This window comes from Caloenas nicobarica, chromosome 17 (assembly GCF_036013445.1).
Source record: "Caloenas nicobarica isolate bCalNic1 chromosome 17, bCalNic1.hap1, whole genome shotgun sequence".
NCBI lineage: Eukaryota > Metazoa > Chordata > Aves > Columbiformes > Columbidae > Caloenas > Caloenas nicobarica.
The window spans coordinates 2,776,154-2,794,374 of NC_088261.1; the positions used below are offsets into that span (position 1 = coordinate 2,776,154).

Below are 18,221 nucleotides of genomic sequence, written 5' to 3' on the forward strand. Positions count from 1 at the left end.
AGGGGGACCTAAGGTTGGATTCTGAATCTCCAGTGGGCCCACAGAGACTTCGGCAGCTCACTTGGGTACGCAATCATATTTAGATATTCCCCAAACTTAATCGTGAACATACAGTTTAGCTAAAGAGTGTTTTAAGATTTTTTTTTTCTTCATGCAGGTATTGTGTGAGTGCTGTGTAAACAATTTGAGTGCTATATTGGATGTAGTCAACAAATGGCACCTTTAGAAAAAGCTTTGCTTGTCCGAGTAAAATGCATGGCTAAGCCAAATACACAGCTTATAAGGGCAGATGTAATAACCAACCCTTTCTGAAATACTGGGCAGCATAAAAATTGTTAACTTATCCTGGATTAGCTTTTCCTGAAATGGTAATACCAACAGCTCAACCACTTTTTAATTCAAAAGTCCTCGCAGAGAAAATATAAATTTAAATTCATTAGACTTGGATATGATGTTAGAGCAAGGAAATACGCTTCCTAATATTTGAATGCAGACTAAATCATTGCCTACCAGTATCGGGTAGCCATCCATCAGAATTCCAGCACTCTGTGACAGACTTTCAAAAATCTTTTTAGAACAAGAGGTCTAAATCACCAGTACTATTAAACACAGTTTATTAAAAAACAAAGCACTAAAAAGAGATTTTGATCAACCAGTTTAGATTTACACTTCATAAATTAAACAAATCGTTCTCAGTTACAGAGAGGAAAAACAGTGAGTAACTTACATCCATGACATATCCTGATCCGCCCGTCAGCATCGTGTGATTCAGATGCGGCTCTTCCTTCTCCAGCCCCTCAGGCCAGGGTACCTGCCCCTTCCCACACACCGACACCCAGCACGCCTGGCTCTGCAGGGGACAGAACAGACAAGAGGATGACAAATGGCAATAAACAGCCACTTTTTCAGAGCCCAAGAACACAGACGAAGGTCCAGCCCTTGGTAAGCCAGAGCCAGCAGCACCAGCATCTGTCGGGTGCTTTAGGTTCCAAGTGGAATTCCTCCTCCCTCCCTTTCCCTTCAAAGCTGCCAGGAAAGACAATGATTTAGATCCACAGTTTTACTTAGGACCTACCTACTTCCTTTAAAAAAACAGGTCACTTGGATTAGCATATGTTTAAATTTGCATTTAATTGCTATTCATATCCATCTTATTCAGCAGTAGAATATATTTAGTTCCAGTAAACTATGAAAGATGAAAAACAGAATAGGGATTACCTTTATTTCTACTAAGGCAGCTCACATTTGTTTGTTGAAGACAGCTACAAAGGCACGTTAATCTAGAAGAGAACAATCTGTAGAAGTTCGTACATAGGAATTGCATACAGTATATATCATCGAGGATCTGCAGGAAGAATATTTAATAATTTGCGTTGTTCTTAATGTCTCCTCTTTACCCTTAGGGCAAAGGGCTTCCCTCTAAACTAGGAAAATGAAACAGCAATTATCCTGCTGTAGAGACAGAATTTCTTAGAAACAAACCAAAGCCCAAGCATCTGTCCTAAGAACAGCAGCAGTCTCCCTCAATGTTTGATGCATTTTTGGATTAACAGTGAAAGAAGGCTGGGATTTAATACTAGAAAGAGAACAGACCCAAAGTAAACATCCACTGGATAGTTAGACTCAAATATTAAATGTTCTCCAGCAGTTCAGCTTTTAGATAGCAAGACAAAAAAAAAAAAAGGGATATTCGAAAGAACAATTGACTCATTTATTTTTATCTTTTATTATGAGCTAATACCAGGATGACATTCAAATGTCAGGATGGCACAATTAAGACAGTCTTGGTAGGAATTATTCCAGCATTCCCAAAATTACAATTTAGTACACGAATGGCATCAAATGTTATGCATCACTCCCACAGAGAAAAATTATGAAATTCTGAATATCTTATACCAGAATCATTTCTGCATCAAATGGGAAAAGAAAAACTGCTGGTAACGCAGCTGACCTATAAACCTCTTGTGATAATGACCTGCGGAACAAAATATTTCCCTATTTAACATCTAGTAAAAAAAAATATGACTTTTGTTCAAGTTTAAGATTTAATACTTTTATATGGTTAGCCACAACAGGTATTAACCTCAGTTTTACTATATTTTTGTAATGCTACAAAAATCCTATAAAATCAAATTATAGTGAATTTTTCAGTGATTATAATTAAAAAAGCGCAGCTTGTACAAAATAAAAAAAATAAGATTCTATACTCTAATGAAAAATTTAAGACATTTTTAAATGAACAAAAGAAAGCACTTGTTAAGCTCTCCAATATTCAATGCATTCTGCACTTATCTGAAATAGCCAAACAGGAGCTAGAACTCCACTCCCCTTAGTTCACAACTAGGAATTTTGACACTATTATATATATATAGAGGATCTATGTCTGATATTTTTACAAATAAATACAGGATAAACCATATTGCATAGTGTGTGCTTGCTGTCTGAGTCACACTCCAAAAGTTTCACAGTTATGGTAGGGAATTAAACTTATAATCCATGGGATGAAACATTGACAGTACATGAAATTTAAATTTTAAAACCGATGAATTGTATCTGTAATTAATCAGTGAACTCAGACAAACAACTCTTGCCATTCTTGCCAGCCATATTAAACCAATTCTACTGGACAATTCTATCCAGCCAACCAAAAAGCAACTGTTAGCTGTTAACTAGGACCAAGAGAGATCTGCCTCAAAAAAATATTATTTTTTTTTTAGACTAAGTTCCTTCATACTCGGTGAACATGTTAGGAAACCCATGTGTGGCACAGAGAGGCACTGCGTGAAGTGTTGTGTATTTGCAAATCTGCATAATACAAACACGCGAGCACTTGGATTTCAGTTTCACAACATGTCACCAGTGGCCGCATTACCAAATGAACAATTGCAATCTTCCAGTACAATTTATGTCACCAGAAGTTAACTTGTTTTTCTTATAAAACTAAAAAAAAAGAATTTTTGCAACAAAAAGCTTATCAGGAAGAACAAAAAAAAATCTTGCTCAATCATAACCATCTTTTTTTTTGGTTCTTTCTTAGTATGACCAAGATATCAGTGAATCCTCCTGACTTGCAAATTTTAGAAAACAGCATTCTGATTGGATTCAACATGCTTAGAGTTTTATGGCTTGGATCCTATGGCTCAAAAAGATTCAGTATACACAGACTTAGCAGAATCTATAAAAAAATCCCTACTGTTGTGAAACGCTAGAAGTAGACTTTGCACAGTTTGACTAAAGAGAATGCGACGTGTGGCAGGCAAAAAGTGACAGGACTTGTATGCGGCTGCACGATCATAAACACACGCACACACCATACACACTCTAACTAGTGTAAAGCTCTGCAGATATTAACCCTTTCACCAGCTATGTTCATGGAAATGCTTTCTTTAAGGCAGGAAGTATTTAAGTTAAGGTAAAGTTACCTTTATTTTATTCTTTGTACCTGTAAGTCATTTGTACAGATTGTGACAATTTCCAAAACATAAATAGTGTCCTTAGAACATGTTCGCTAAATGAAGTTGCTAAAGTTCTGACCCACTGTGGAAGACATTCACTGAAAGGCCATTTAACACTTCTTCTCATACAATCAGCAAATTTATTGCCCCAGCATAGAAAAAATCTTGATAAATTTAGACATGTATAATGGCAGGGAACTCCTATAAGCAAAATTTTATTTTAAAAAAAGAAAAAAAAATCCTCAAATTCTTACCCACTGGTTACAAAAAGGTTTATTTCCTTATAACATGTAGAATTTGCGTGTGTTTCCTGTGGCATTTCCTACGTGATTCTACTGACCTTGTATTTCGATGCACTTTTTCCTGATCTTTCCTATGGGTAAGAACCTGAACATATTCAGCTGTCTCCATCTACGTGCCTAGCGCGTACGAAAGTGATGTTTCCCAGTGAAATGTCTGCTGAGAACAAGGATGAAATAAGCAGGACGTGTGTTTGAGCCCCTGGCTTCCAGTTAAGCCTAGAACATAGCAGCAGTGCCATTTGATTAGATCCGCTTGTCTTTGCAGGAACAGGGATTTCAGCTGGGTAAGCAAGTGAAACAGTTCTCTCCCACCCCACACTGCCAAGCTGGTCATCGAGTGATTCGCTTAGTGATTTGTTGTTTCACAAGGAGAAGAATCAGAACTAGAGCCTTTAGTTTCTTCACAGCAACCAATTGTTTTGCATTTTTAATTTTGGGATACTTTCCATAATGAGCTGAATCAAAAAATCCATTTGAGAAAAATATATTTTTATATATATAAAAAACTCATTATGTTTTGGATGTGAAATACCAATTAATTTTACCTTTCATCTTTGATTCCACCCCACTGTAGGAAACCGCTTAACCAAGCTTGCATGCTAATTATTCCTCAGACGCAAGCATAGAGGCATTTCAGACTTTGCCTAGTGAAAGGGCTAAACCCTCCTTGACACATTCACGACTAGACCAGTGATTCTGAAGCAACATCCTGACCCTTATAACTGTCAGTTTCGAGCTAGCAAGCTGAAAAATCCTTGATAAGGTGAGAAGATGTCACTGCGAATCAGTTAGATGATGTGCCTAGAGTTCTGCAATACCATTTTCTAAAGTTTTTTTATGCACCATTGATTGACAGAAAAAAAAAATCCATTTTTCTTTGCTTTCCAAGTCGCTCTGTGCAATGACTGACTCTTTGATACTGTCACTTTTTAAAAGTAAACCATACAAGCCCTCGTATTTCAGCTTCAAGGGGGCTTATGTCCGTTCTTGGTTTTCCACCTTCAAAGGCTTAAAAAAAATTGTGTCGTCATAGATTCATGCGCAAGTGCTCTGGTCGTTTGGAAATCATGGGAAAAGCTTGTTTTTTATATGGCCCAGAGTTTGGTTGCCGGATTGGAAGTGGTGCTGAGGCCTCTCCACAGACTGTCACATCCATGTGTTCTATTCCACTTGTCTCCATTGGATATTCCACAGGTGTCTGAGTATTTGATGCGCTGGCAGAAGCACCTCTTCCCCAGAATTCCCCAGGGGAAAACTTTACAGGGCTTTAAAACAAGAAATATAAAAATCAGAGATGAAGATACACACAGCACCAAGGTACGTCCTTTACTCTGCAGGAAGCTGAACTCAAATGCCTACTGAGAAGCATTTCTAATTCTTCCTTCCACTTCCAGAAGTCTGAGAGAGTTTCCATGTCTAGCTTCTACCAGTCTCTTGTAAAGTAAACTTCTCTCATTTGAGTAGTCGAGATATATTTCTAGATGATTGCAGAAAGAATTTTCTCTACTAACATGATTCTTTAGCGGCACATAAGTACTTAGGTTGTTCTGAAACAGCTCTAGAGGAACAGTGTACCAAAGTCACCAGACTGAGAGGCTGGATCAGCGGTGAACAGCACGCAAATTAGTGCTTCTTGTGCTGCCAAACACCACAGATTTGTCTCTAATAATGTGGTTTGTAAAACAGGATCGATGCTGCACTTCTAATGGAAGGGATGGGCTTACTGAGCAGAAAGGCCGCATTTTTTATTTCTAGTGCAGATCTATTTCAAGTACTTGCCAAAAAGTGTATTACAAAAAAAATGGAAAAAAAAAAACCAAAAGAGATACCTGACTGGTGTCCTAGGGCTACCTATGAATCTGCGAGGTGATCGAATTTTTGGTTCAAAAGAAAATTTCTCTTTTACGCTTTCAAGTACAGATGGAGCCACATACGTAAAACCCTGCAAAACAGGAATGAACGCACTGTAACTTATAGGCAAGATTTACAGTTGTAAACACTTGTGCAGTTATGATTGTCATGAAATAGTAAATGAAAATTATAAAAAGGAGAGTAAATGTAGACATATGAACTTCTTCTCACTTCCTGAAGCAAAGAGCAGGACTTTAGGGAATTCTGCACCTGGGTGCCTGCACACCCCAGATATTTCTGCTCAGATCACAGATTCCCACGGGCACGCTCAATTTAAATAATTTTCATCTACAGCATGGCCATTGTTCTCTCTGCGTGACTATGAAAGCAATCACATGTCCAGGGTTCATAATACAACTATGAATCAGAATGCTGACATTTCAGAAAGCGAGCAACTTTTCCTGGCTGTTTTATCCGTCTAGAGAAAACGCCAGCAATAATCAAATTAAGCACTTTCAAAGCCCTTAAACATTTCAGCCCTGTTGCAGAATTTGTGTTTAAAATTACGATAGTTTGCTTCAAGTATGGGGTGGCGAGATCCAGTAGAACTAATTTACCTGAAACGCCCTAATTGTTTCCAAGTAACACAACATAGCTCTGCACAGTCGTTACACATTTTAACTTACCAAAAAGACCTGGTTGGCACTTTCACTGAGAGTAGAGTCATCTGGGCTATCAACAGGTGTCTGACGTGTAAACTTTGAATCAAACTGGCTCACATCCTCTTCAGATTGCTTTGCAAAAACAAAATGATTAAGGGTTTATATTACAGATATCAACCAAATGGCTTAGCGGTGATCAGTGTAGCCTCTGGCTGGAGTTCATTCCATAGGTTTTTGGCAGAGCTCTGCTGGAGTAAAACCCTGGAGTGGTGTCGGAATCCTGTCGCTGCCAGTGGGATCTCTATGGGCACTGACACTGAGAAATAAAGGCAAGGGGGAGGGGCAAAAATTATGGATCAAAAAGGAACACAAATTAAAAATATGCCTTAAAAAACCTCTCAAATTACAAACATAAAACCTTTAGAAATACTAGGCCATTTTCTTGCAAGTTTAGCCCTCCTCACAACCAGCACAGCACAGCTGCAACTATTCGTTTTTGGGAGCCTCTCCAGATAATTTAATGCCATTTTTGCTGATACAGAAGCGTTTATACTGTGAGGGATAGATGACAACTGGGGAATAAGTGACTATGAAGAATATTGTTTTATTCAGTCAAAGAACACCAGACATAATTCCAAGATCCCTCCTCTGATTCCTCTGTAACTGAAAAGGCAATATGGATTCATTTGTGCAGGCCTTCCCGCAACCAAAAACCATCTGGTTTGTACAAGCGACTTTCATAACATTTGCTGATAACAGAAAACCCCAAAACTATCTTCGGATAATTTGTTTGGAAATATCAGTCTCCTGTTATTCTGAATTTCATTCAAAAGAGTGAGGGGAAAAAAAATGTCTGGAGTCCGCGTGCTGCAGCATGCTCAATATCAGTGATGCCCAAGTCAGTTTAAAGTGAGATTTTTAGTAGCTGGCAACTAAATAGGTGGCAATACCCACTGCTGCTGCAGCTAATTGTACCCAGAGGGAAAAAAAAGAGACACCCCACACCATCAAAGTGTAACATAGGATAATAGAGGTTTATTCATCACATCACTGGTTCGAGGTAAACTTTAATTACTGCCCACAATGCACAAGATGCATTGTAAATATTAATAAGCAAACATACAAATTGCTTAATTAGGTGACTTCGTTTACTTTTGCTTATCAACTATTTACCATCTTAGTTTCAACTAAGTACCGACTTACTGGATAGTGTCTAAAAGATGAAATTCAGAGAGAACTGCACTTGCAAGTCTGTTTAACCTACAGATTAGAAGCAGGAGGAATTAAAACTGAGGCAGAACCTTCTTCCCTCAGGAGACTGAACAGAAGGATAAATTAGCTTTTAGCTGCTTTTTGCCACCTTCTCACATAAAAAAGCAAGATCCTGTTCCAGTGACAGATGAATACCATGACTAGAGGGTAATACGACAGAACAGCACACTCATGACAGCCAGTATTTCATACTGTGTGGAGACATAAAGAGCTTTTTGAAAAATGTTCATCCAGCATCAGTTCTCAGGGGGAAAAAAAAAAAATCTGCATCAGATAGTTTCTCTCTGTAATTTGACAAGAGTGAATCTCAGAACCAGTAACATGAGTTGATGCATTTAACTATTTAAAGTACCAGAAATCAATGGCACTCCAGTTTGTAAGAGCAAACGTTTCTAAGTTTTAGATTCCACATTGGTTTAGACCTTTCCTAAAGGCATCCAAGGAACATCTCACAGCTTTCTGAGTACATACCAATAAGGGTTTAAAAGGAGGTTCCACCTTCCGTGCCAACAGCTCATCCCAGTTAATGTGTCTGAAGAACGGGTGAGCCTACAAGAGTCAGCAATAGCAGAGTCATAATCTGCCTTCTGGGTATAAATCACAGAAATTTAAGAATTAAGCATGTTCTTTTCAGACCCTCTCCATGGTGTCTTTCTTTCCAAAATCACACGTGAATCTAGTGTAATATATTCTGCAGCACTACACCCAAGTAGCTGCCAAGAGCTGAAAATTGATACCGTACCCCCAAGTCAGTCATTTATAGGTATCTAAAAATAACGATGAAACACTGTATTAATGCCGAATTATCAGAACTGGGCAATAAAGATGTCAAGTCAAGCTGTAAGCAACAGGAACTAGGCCTCTGCCTTTCCACCGTGCACACTGACTGCAAACTAACGACACTTCTCCCTTGGAAGAACTGCACTAAATGCAAGGGCTGGCAGGTTTTTCTGTCAGACCGCTGAATATCATCACTTTTATATGGCTGACTGTACAACTAGAATTGTGCAACTAGTAGAAAAGTTCTACTGGAAGATAGAGCTAAAAAATAAAAGATATTTTCCAAATCCCAAATTATCAAATAGGTAGACAGCTGCTTTCGTTAAGCTTTAAAGCATTCAAATTTTGATCAGTTGTCACGTGTGGCTGCCTTTGTGCTCGTTACACTTCAAGACAGACACACTCCCCTTCCCTAATGTACCCTCAGAGGTAATTTAAGAATTCTTGAGTTAAGCAGGAGTTACCTGAACTTCTCCAGCATCTCCAGGACCAGCTCCTAGACGTGAGGCAGCGTTTCTTTTTAGCAGCTTAAGGAGAAATAACATCCAAAAGAGAAAAATTAGTTATGCTGGTATGACTAGACTAGTTCTGACATGAATCATCATTCGAATGAACCCCATGCAGAATGAATACAGAACAATCAAAATCTGCCTTCGTTAGAAAACAGTTGTGTTTTCAAGCAAAATCACTTTCTGTATCATGTAAAAACAATACTGACTTATAAGCAGTAAACCAAATATGGACTGAATAGCCATAATTGCATCATTATATTTTCTACATACACATGTAGTACTGACATTCGTTAAAACTCTACCTTTTTAAGCAGATCTCTGGCTTCTTGTGTGAGGTAGGGAGGCAAGTTGAGTTTACACTTGAGAATCTTGTCAATTGTTTTCTTTCTGTTCTCCCCAGTGAAAGGAGGCTGGAAAGCACCACAGTCATGGGAGGAAAAATAGGACTTGTTCAGGTCTCTTATTTGCACACACGGAACTCATTTCAGTAATTTATAAAGCAGATAAAATTACTGCAAATGGGACTTCCAAATAAGTCTCTGTACATGACTGTAATCAACATACGGGTAGCTGTATTTTAGGTATTTCTTACTTGCAGTCTGTATATGTACAAATATATACGTATTTATACATGCATTTGAATTAGAATACAGGTAACTACAAACTCTACAAAGAGAAATACATGCAATTGTAACTGTGCACCTACTGCTCCAGTCAGCATGTCATACATTAATGCCCCCAAACTCCACCAGTCCACAGCACGATTATGCCCACTCCTCATCAAGATTTCAGGGGCCCTATAATCAGAAAAAATTGAAAATAAGAATGTCTTTTAACAAACTTAATGCTAATTCTGACTACTATTTTTCAAACAAAACCACATTTATCAAGTAAAATTGCCCTAAGTGACCAAACATATAAACGATCAGTTAAAAAAGGCAAAATTTAGCCATTACCCCCAGACCAGAGTAATACTTTTCTGTTTCATCATGCAGCTCACATGTATTCAATTGTTCCACAGAATGTGTGTGTGACTGTTCCATCGTGAATAGATTCTTTACATAACCCGAAGTCAGTCAATTTTACATGACCTGAAATTAAATATACAAAATTTATGACTTGCCAGGATTCTGACATTTGTATAAGTAACATTAAAAAGTAGCAATTTTTAACATGGATATGTAAGAACTCTGAACTACTTCCAGGTATCTTCAATGATCTGACAAAGCAACGCACCTATAAAACAGAATGAAGTAATCACACTTACATATAAAACCTCTGCATTATACCTGCATAAGAAAGTGTTGCAACTTGAAGAGAAACATGACAAACTACCAAAGCTTATTCACATACAGATAAATGTATTTTAAATGTATCATTCATATAAGAATAAGTAGGCTACAGAATTTTATTGCTTGCTTCAAAGTTCAGGGAACAACCTTCAACAAAATGTAGAGTGCCCTGAAGAATTCAGTACAAAGGCTTAGACTAAGTAAATAAGTTAACACGAAAATACTGGACGGTACAGATTGCCAGACTAATCGGTGCATTCAGGAATTGCTACTACTGTCAGGTAGTAAGTCAACAGCGAGATAACTCATTTCAGCTACAGATTATTTGGCATCCTACCTAAACTGTCGTTCCTAACCAACTTCTTCGGTCACTCCCATTGACTACAATGCCACCAATACTAAGCTAAAGACACAGATCTTTATGTACTTCACGATGACCCAGCAGAAGAAAAATTCCAGAGCTGCACAAATAGCAAGTCAACCATTCAAAAAATGCCTGTGTCTAGAGACGTGGAACCTGGAGCTTGCTGTGGCCTATTAAAACTGTGTCTAATGGCAAGCAATTAGCTTTGGCAATTCTTCAGTTATACCAAGAGTGCTAATGAACATGCCATTGTTCTAAGGAAATTCACGTAAGACTGAAGTGTTGTGACCTTTGAAAACATGTTTTCAAATGACTGGCAACATAACGGTTACGGTTTCTACCTTGATGATTAAGCATGATATTTTCTGGCTTCAGATCACGATAGATGATTCCTTTTTGATGCAAGTGCCCCAGTGCCATTGAGATTTCTGCCAAGTAAAAGCTGAAAAGAAACATATGCCACAAAATTAGACATATTCAATCGTGCAAAGCGTCTTAAGCACTAAGACTATTATGTAGATAGCAACAGTTCCTTGAAAGTATCATTAGAAGTGTATGAGAGAATGAATGAGAGAAACGATGCCTTTGAGGCTGGTTTGCCAAAAGGCGTACAGACTGAATACAGATGAACTGCAAAATTATGCCGTTAGCTACTGAACAGGTAAACCTCAAGCTATCTTATCATGAATGTATCTGGAGGAATCCAAATTTACCAGTTAGTGGTTAAAATATGCTTCAAGCTGTGTTACCACATCTAGATGGCAAGGTTGAAGGAAAAAAAAAAAAAAAAGGAAACTAAGGAGGTAGTGGGCAGCACCCAGAGTGTGATCTGTGGAACAGTGTTACAGCCCCAGAGGGACACCAAAGCTCTTCTGAGGCACTATCAGCATGTGCTGTAGAAAGATACAACTGTATCTGGTAAAATTGTCTGTGGATCAAGAAAAACAAAAAACTGGCATTTCCAGCAAGTCTTTCACAATCTTTTCTCCAACACCCAAAACACCTCTATCCATTACCACAGCTCTGTGGAGTCTGGCCTCAGCAACGGACCCTCTTCGGTAACAACACTGGCACAAACTGGTAAGTACAGAACATGTATGTCCTCCCACACCCCAGTGAACTGCTCTTTTCTCTAGACTATGAAATGAATGCAGAGTTATAGTTTTTCAAGTCAGAATACACCATTTAGGCACTTGGGAAAAAAACCCGAACAATTAACTTACCAAGCTGTATCTTCCATAAATATCCCTTCTCTCTCTAACTGCATAAATAGTTCTCCTCCTGTCATAAGAAAAATGAGAATATACTCTGTTGAAGTGCATGCTATCATTTTCAGTCAGTCAAAAGTCTATTTTCTAGAAAAAACTACAGGCAACAGGTATTGTTTTGCTCTACGGAAAGTTGTTTCACAAAAAACAAGTGAGAATTTACTAGTCTGTTATTCTCAGAATTCCATCAACTGGAGAAATGCCAAAAGAAATCAAACCAGCATGCTGAAAAAAGTAACAGTGTTTCTGTCCCTGCTTTTTCCTATTGTTATAACTTGAGCAAAGTGCTTCTAATCTCTGTCTGTTTCCCTATCGTGAAAGAAAGAGAACATTTTCTTGTTTCATGAAGAACCTGCAAGGACTAAAACCTCAGGTACTCCATATAACTATGCAGGATCTAAGTGTATCAGACAGGAATTACAAGCCTGATGGAAAAAAAAACATTAAAAAAGAATCTTCCTTTCCTGTACTGTCATGAAAAGTAACATGTTTCACTCGTCTTTATTCTCTTGAATTAGAAAGTTTATTTGTTTTTCTATGTATTCTTAATGCTAACCTATTTTACATTTTTAAGACCCCATGCCAATCGTTAGCTGGGGTTTTGTAAGCAGAATAAGAAATCCAAATTCTCAATTACATAAGATACCAAGAAGCAAGTAACAGAATTTCATATACTGACCACTGAGATACTCAAGGATGAGGTAGAGTTTCCCACCAGTCTGAAAGGCATAAATTAAGTCTACAATGAAGGGATGCTTCACTTCCTCCAGTATATTCCGCTCTGCTTTTGTATGGGCTGTATCCTTTGCATTCCTTACAATCATTGCCTACAAAAAGCAGTGATATGTGAGCACAAGAACAGGCAGGCTTTTATAGTTAATTCCCTTCTGAGTTTACTAAATCACAACACTACATATGAGTCAGCAACATTATAAAAAAAAAAAAAGAGAGAAGAAAATTTCACCATCATACATACATAACATGGCAGGATTCTTGTGGAAGTTTGTTTATTTCATAGAATCATACAATCATTTAGGATGGAAGAAACCTCCTGACCTATTTAAATTAGCTGCTAAGAACCACACAGACAGGACAATTTAGGTAAAGACTAACTATAATTCCAACTGTACCTGGATAACTGTATACATCACAGATAAAGTTTAATTTTAGGTATGTTATGTAATTAGAGAAATGTAACAGCTAAAGGGAGAGATGGATTTTTTTAGATTCAGACAGAAGTGAAACATGAACATTCCAGTTACCTTTTTAAGAACTTTCATGGCAAATATCTTCCCGGTGTTTGCTCCAGTTACTTTTCGTACTTGAAATACCTACACAACACCAAGACAAAAGCAAACACACATTATGACCACATCAGCCGTTATAAGTTAACAACAAAATTTAGCACAGAGAGATGAGATCACCTAGAAACTGCAGCCCTGCCTGAAGGAGAAGAGCTGGGGACTGGAAGCAGAACCAGTTTGGGGCACTTTGTAGAGCCGCCGGCTGGTGAGGCTCTGCCAGTGACCCCCTCGGCAGCCCCCAGGTTCCCTTCTGGTAGAATGAACTTTTCAGAAAACAGGATGGGAAGATCAGACCTTGCCAAGCCCTTTAAGCACCTCCAGTAGAACAGAGCTCCTTACCTTTCCATAGCCGCCTTTGCCCAGCACGCGCAGTAACTCAAAGCACTCGGGCCGGATCTTTTCTGGACCTCTGTTTACACTAGTTTCTGAAATCTCAAATTTTTCACAATGCTCCATGCCGCTGGATAAAACCAAAACAAGAATATAAGACTACCTGATACTCAGACAGGATCACATGAAAGTAAGCAAGCAAATTACTTTCTCAACAGCATACAGTGCATCTGACATAACTGAAAAACTGCTTTGGAGATTGGGAGAATTCCCAGCATCAGAAATTTGATTTAGGTGTGTGCAAAGCAGTAAGTTGCAAATTGCACAGAAAAGATTACCTGCCAATTTGGGGGATTTATAGTTTTAAGATTTCCTTCAGATTCCTAATGCATAATAAATCTCTGTATAACACTAAAATTAAGTTTAAAAGACCAAAGCCTCAAACTAACTTAGATATTCCTACAAGACCTCAAGTAAATAAGCTGTGTTTAAGTTTCAGATGACATCCAGCAGCCCCAACAGTCATGGCAAAACTTCTATAACAGAAATACCTTGCAGAAAAAGCTGTAATAAAAAAAAAAAAGTCTCACAACTGAACATGCCACAAAAGAAGAACGAACCATAATTTAATGATGCTTCTAAATTATGCTTCACTTCTGCAAAAGACTAACAGATTGATCCTGCTAAAGTAAATGTGACTGAACTGTTTTAACTATCCCTGCTTTCCTCTCAGCAAGATACGCAGAAACCATCTGGAAATCTAGAAATGAAGTGATGCTGAATGCAGCTGCCTCCTGAACATCAAATCAGAACTTGTGAATCTTCACCTGCCTCAGACGCTACGCAAATCTGCAACTGGAGCCTTTAGAAAATGAACAGAACATGCAGGGTTCTGTAGACAGTGCATTGCATCGATATTACAAATATTATTCGAGTACGATAGATAATGTTAGGAGAACCAAGGATTAAAAGACAACAGCAAGTTTCGCCAGAAATTTTTTTTATTATTATTATTTTATTTCAAGATACAATTCACAAATTTTAATGTTAAGAAATAGTGAAACTACTAGAAACAACTCAAAATTGAACAAGAATGACAAATTTTCTATTTAACTTAACAATGTAACAAAATCAGAAGTTATATGTAGCTGGCATGAATGGTACAGAACATTTTCTAGCAGCAACTTACAGGTCATATTGGCCAACTCCTCCATGGTCCATGCTCTCACTTAACTGACCCTGGGGACGGGAGGGGTAAAAGGAAGATTAATTATAATAAAAGAAAATAAGCAGTGTTAGAAATAAATGCACTGATGTGTTTTACAACTTCTTAAATTACGTATATAGTAATTATATATAATTATAATTTATATTTGTATAACTAAATAAGCCTAAAGGTCAGGAATAATAAATTATCAGCAGAAGAAATCTACGAAATTCTGTACAAGATTTGCCATATTCCCACACATCTCCGATGGTGACAGGTGGAACCCTGGTTTTACCTGACTGCATTGTTGCTCAATCACTTAAACATTAGAGGCAACAATTTCACACACCCCCAAGTGAATTTGAAAAATGTTAAGGTACTGCATTTTTTTTACAGCTGCTCTTACATAGGAATTTTTAAACCCTATTATAGTATTACGCAAATTAGAATAGTAAAGATTATGTGAATAGATGAACTGGGATTCATAAGCCCTAAAACCAAATGACCTATTGAGGAGGTTTTATTAGTCTCTATTAAGACTATTCAAGTCCCAGTCGTAATGAAAGAATTAAGCTTTACTCTAATGTTAAATACCTTTTCTGACCAATAATCATTTAGATCGATTAATGCATGCAAGTATTACTAAAGAAGGCTCAGGCACTTCAGCATCAAACGAGTCACCATTAAAGAATGCAGTTCAATTTCGAAGAGGAATTTTCAACTTGATCCCTTATGCAAGATAATACTTCCCTATAATTGTGGCTCTACATGGCAAAACAAGTGCAAACCAAGCAGACAGCTGGAAAGAATACAAATAGAATTTAATGGGCAAGCTTCTTAGGAGCTTTAGACTATACTTTAACATTTTTATTTTTAAAAATGTACATAAAATAACAACTGCAAGTTAGTGAGAAACAGCCTGGAATCTACAGACTGAATACTGATATATTGAGTGACGTGTGAAATTCAGAGAATCAGAAGGAGGAAAAAAAAAAGCATCTGGAGATCTGCAAAAAGCAGAGCAAACCAAAGAGTGCATTTCGAAGTGATGGAAACTTCCAATAGCTTCAAAACCACTTAAAGTTTACGGAGGGTGGTTTATTTTGGTGGGTGATCTAGAAGGGAATTTCGCTTCTGGTTCCACCTATTACCACCACAAGTATGGAACCCAAAAGTTCGTTTCCAGGTCAGAGAGATGCTAGCTCACGTCTTCTTGCTAACATTCCTTAGAGAAATCCAGCTTATTGTCATCTGTTTCACAATAAAACCCACTGAAGCTGCCCTTGACCTTCCTGTTAGATGCCAACGAATTAATTTAAAAAAATTCAAACATAGAGAATAAACACCCATCCTGTTCCTAGAACAACAACTCAAGTTACTCAATGGTTCTGGCAAAGTTCACACATGCTATTCTTGCCCCTGTGAACTATGGTTTTCATTCGTATTAACTTGAACAAAATTCACTTTAGATGCCATTCTGCTGTTTTCAGGATTTCTTCTCATTTCACAAAACCAAGAAACACAACGGTATTCTAGTGGTCCTTCAGTCTATGCTTATTGTTTCATTTATTACAAACACAAAAACTAAAGCTGCTTATTTTCCCATAATAATTAGTGCAAATAATCATATGGCTTATAAGCAAACTCTCCATTTAAACGGTTCTTCAGATTTTCTAGAATGGCCATGCCCATTCAGAACCACAGCCGCTCTGTTCCTGCTCCTACCGGGCTCACACCTTTCAGGAGGTACCAGGGACCAGCACCACACAGATTAAACAGGAGAGTCCAGACTTTACACCTTGCTCGCTGCCAGTTCAGTGACCTCACCTGCTCTGCCCGCAATTCCCGATCCCTGTAAGACACACACATGCCTACAGAGATAGCTCTCAGTGAAACAGTGTTCCCCTTACACTTTCCTGACGCTCCCTCTTTTTTCCTGCTCTTATATTCCCTGCTTTTCAGTTCTGTTTTAATTTCAAGTCCATTCCAACCCTCCTTTATCTGTTTTCCAAAAGACACCCGAGAACCAAATCAAGCTGCCAACATGTGTTCATGTCCACAGCTCTGCCATGAAAATTTCAGTCATATCAATTTTTAAAAATCCACAATAAGTAATGATTTTTTAAAAAATTTATTCCCTGAGACTGAATTAGTGGAACGTGAGCGAGAACAAATTCAACTTTCTTGACGCCCCCCCTCAGAACCTGTTCTTGGCAACATTAACAATGTGATGCAAGCAACATTTTTTAAAGCCAAGTACTTTATTGATTATTGAAGTGACAGACGGTGCTTTTTCCTGCAGGTTGAGAAGCGTTCGAGCCTTCAGCTGTCAAACAAAGTCTCGGTTTATATGTAGTGTGGGTGTTCCAACTGTGATACAGAGTATCTGGTTACCTCAAAGACTCCATTAGTATGCCATTAGTATTTAAACAGCAAAAAATAAATGCAGTAGCAGTTTAAGCAACAGCAAATGTTTAATATGCGAAACAATATAAAAAAGCGACAGTAGCACTAGAAAAATATAAACAGAGATCTTGCAATAAAATTCCCCCAAAGCCTTAACAGAATCTATATGAACATTACAAAATGACAAACTACACATCACAAGGTGAACCGTTTGTGAAAGTGTGAGATGGAGATGCACACTGATCCGTACAGGTGTCTAACGCAGCATTTGAAAGCTTTGCTTTTAATTTTGGCGCTAGAGCAACGACTTTACACAGTTCCAGAAAGATTAGCGTTTCTGCATTGGCGTTAAAACATGTGACAAGAAAAAAAAAGAGAAAAAGAAAAAAAAAAAAAAACACAAACCCAGAAGGCTGCGGCACTTGTGCTGGAAAATTCAACGCAAAACTTCCGAGGAAAAAAGCTCCCGCAAGTTTGGCGCAGCCCGCAGCCCCCGGCCGGGGTGAATCGCCGGCCCGAACCCGCCCCGTGTGCTCCGCCGGACGGGAACTCCGGGCGCTGCGAGGCCGGGCCGGGCGCGGAGCCCGCGGCCGCCCCAGCGCTGCCTCCCCCGGCGCGGCCGCCTCTGGCCGGACAGGGCGCGGCCGCCTCACCTGTGCGGGCCGGGGCGGCGGCGGGCGCTGCGCTGCGCCTCACCCGCTCCCGCCCGCCGCAGCGCGGCCCCTGCCGCCTCCGCTTGTCCCCGCCGCCCGGATGTCCCCCGGCGGGCTGTCCCCCGGCGGGCTGCCCGCGGGCCGCCTCCCGCTCCCTCCCCTCAGGCCTTGCCCCTGGCGCCGCTCCCCGCGGCGGCCTCCCGCTTCCTCCCCGCGCCGGCTCGGGCTCCCCCCTCTCACCCCCTCCTCCAGCTCCTCGTCCGAACCCGCGTCCTCAGGCTGGTCCAGGTCGATGTCGAACACGCCCGCCATGGCGCGGGTGTGAGCCGCGGCGCCGCCGCCCCTTCCCGGCTGTGCTGGGTGCGCGGGGCCTGGGCCGCCTCATGGGCCCGCACCCCCCAACTCCGCCACGGCCTCCATCACCGGCCGCCCCGCCTCAGCGCGCCTGCGCCCCCGCCCCGACTGCGGGCACCGCGCAGGCGCACAGCCCCTGCCGGCATTGGCCGCGGCCGCACTGAGCATGCGCAGCGGGGAGAGCGCTGGGCGGCCGGGCGTGGGGCCGG

The 18,221-nt window shown here is 39.7% G+C and overlaps 1 protein-coding gene across 1 annotated transcript; it reads right to left on the minus strand.

The window, feature by feature from the left end:
* Positions 1-1,714: 1,714 nt before the first annotated feature.
* RPS6KB1 (ribosomal protein S6 kinase B1) lies at positions 1,715-18,098 on the minus strand. Its single transcript, XM_065647403.1, has 15 exons — positions 17,899-18,098; positions 14,582-14,631; positions 13,402-13,522; positions 13,021-13,089; positions 12,438-12,585; positions 11,714-11,771; positions 10,832-10,932; positions 9,835-9,925; positions 9,541-9,631; positions 9,137-9,244; positions 8,787-8,849; positions 8,014-8,091; positions 6,295-6,402; positions 5,587-5,699; positions 1,715-5,022 (listed from the first exon to the last, which is right to left on the minus strand). The coding sequence occupies exons 1-15, from the start codon at positions 17,968-17,970 to the stop codon at positions 4,785-4,787; spliced, it is 1,509 nt and encodes a 502-aa protein (XP_065503475.1). The 5' UTR covers positions 17,971-18,098; the 3' UTR covers positions 1,715-4,784.
* Between the last annotated feature and the right edge of the window lie 123 nt (positions 18,099-18,221).

Bases quoted from the DNA above. Each gene is read 5' to 3' on its own strand.
- RPS6KB1 (XM_065647403.1), bottom strand. From the start codon at position 17,970: ATGGCGGGCGTGTTCGACATCGACCTGGACCAGCCTGAGGACGCGGGT. The intron at 11,772-12,437 runs GTCAGTATATGA...TTCTTATGACAG, and splicing joins CATCCTTGAGTATCTCAGTG to GAGGAGAACTATTTATGCAG. The intron at 9,632-9,834 runs GTGAGCTGCATG...TTCTGATTATAG, and splicing joins TGTGGAACAATTGAATACAT to GGCCCCTGAAATCTTGATGA.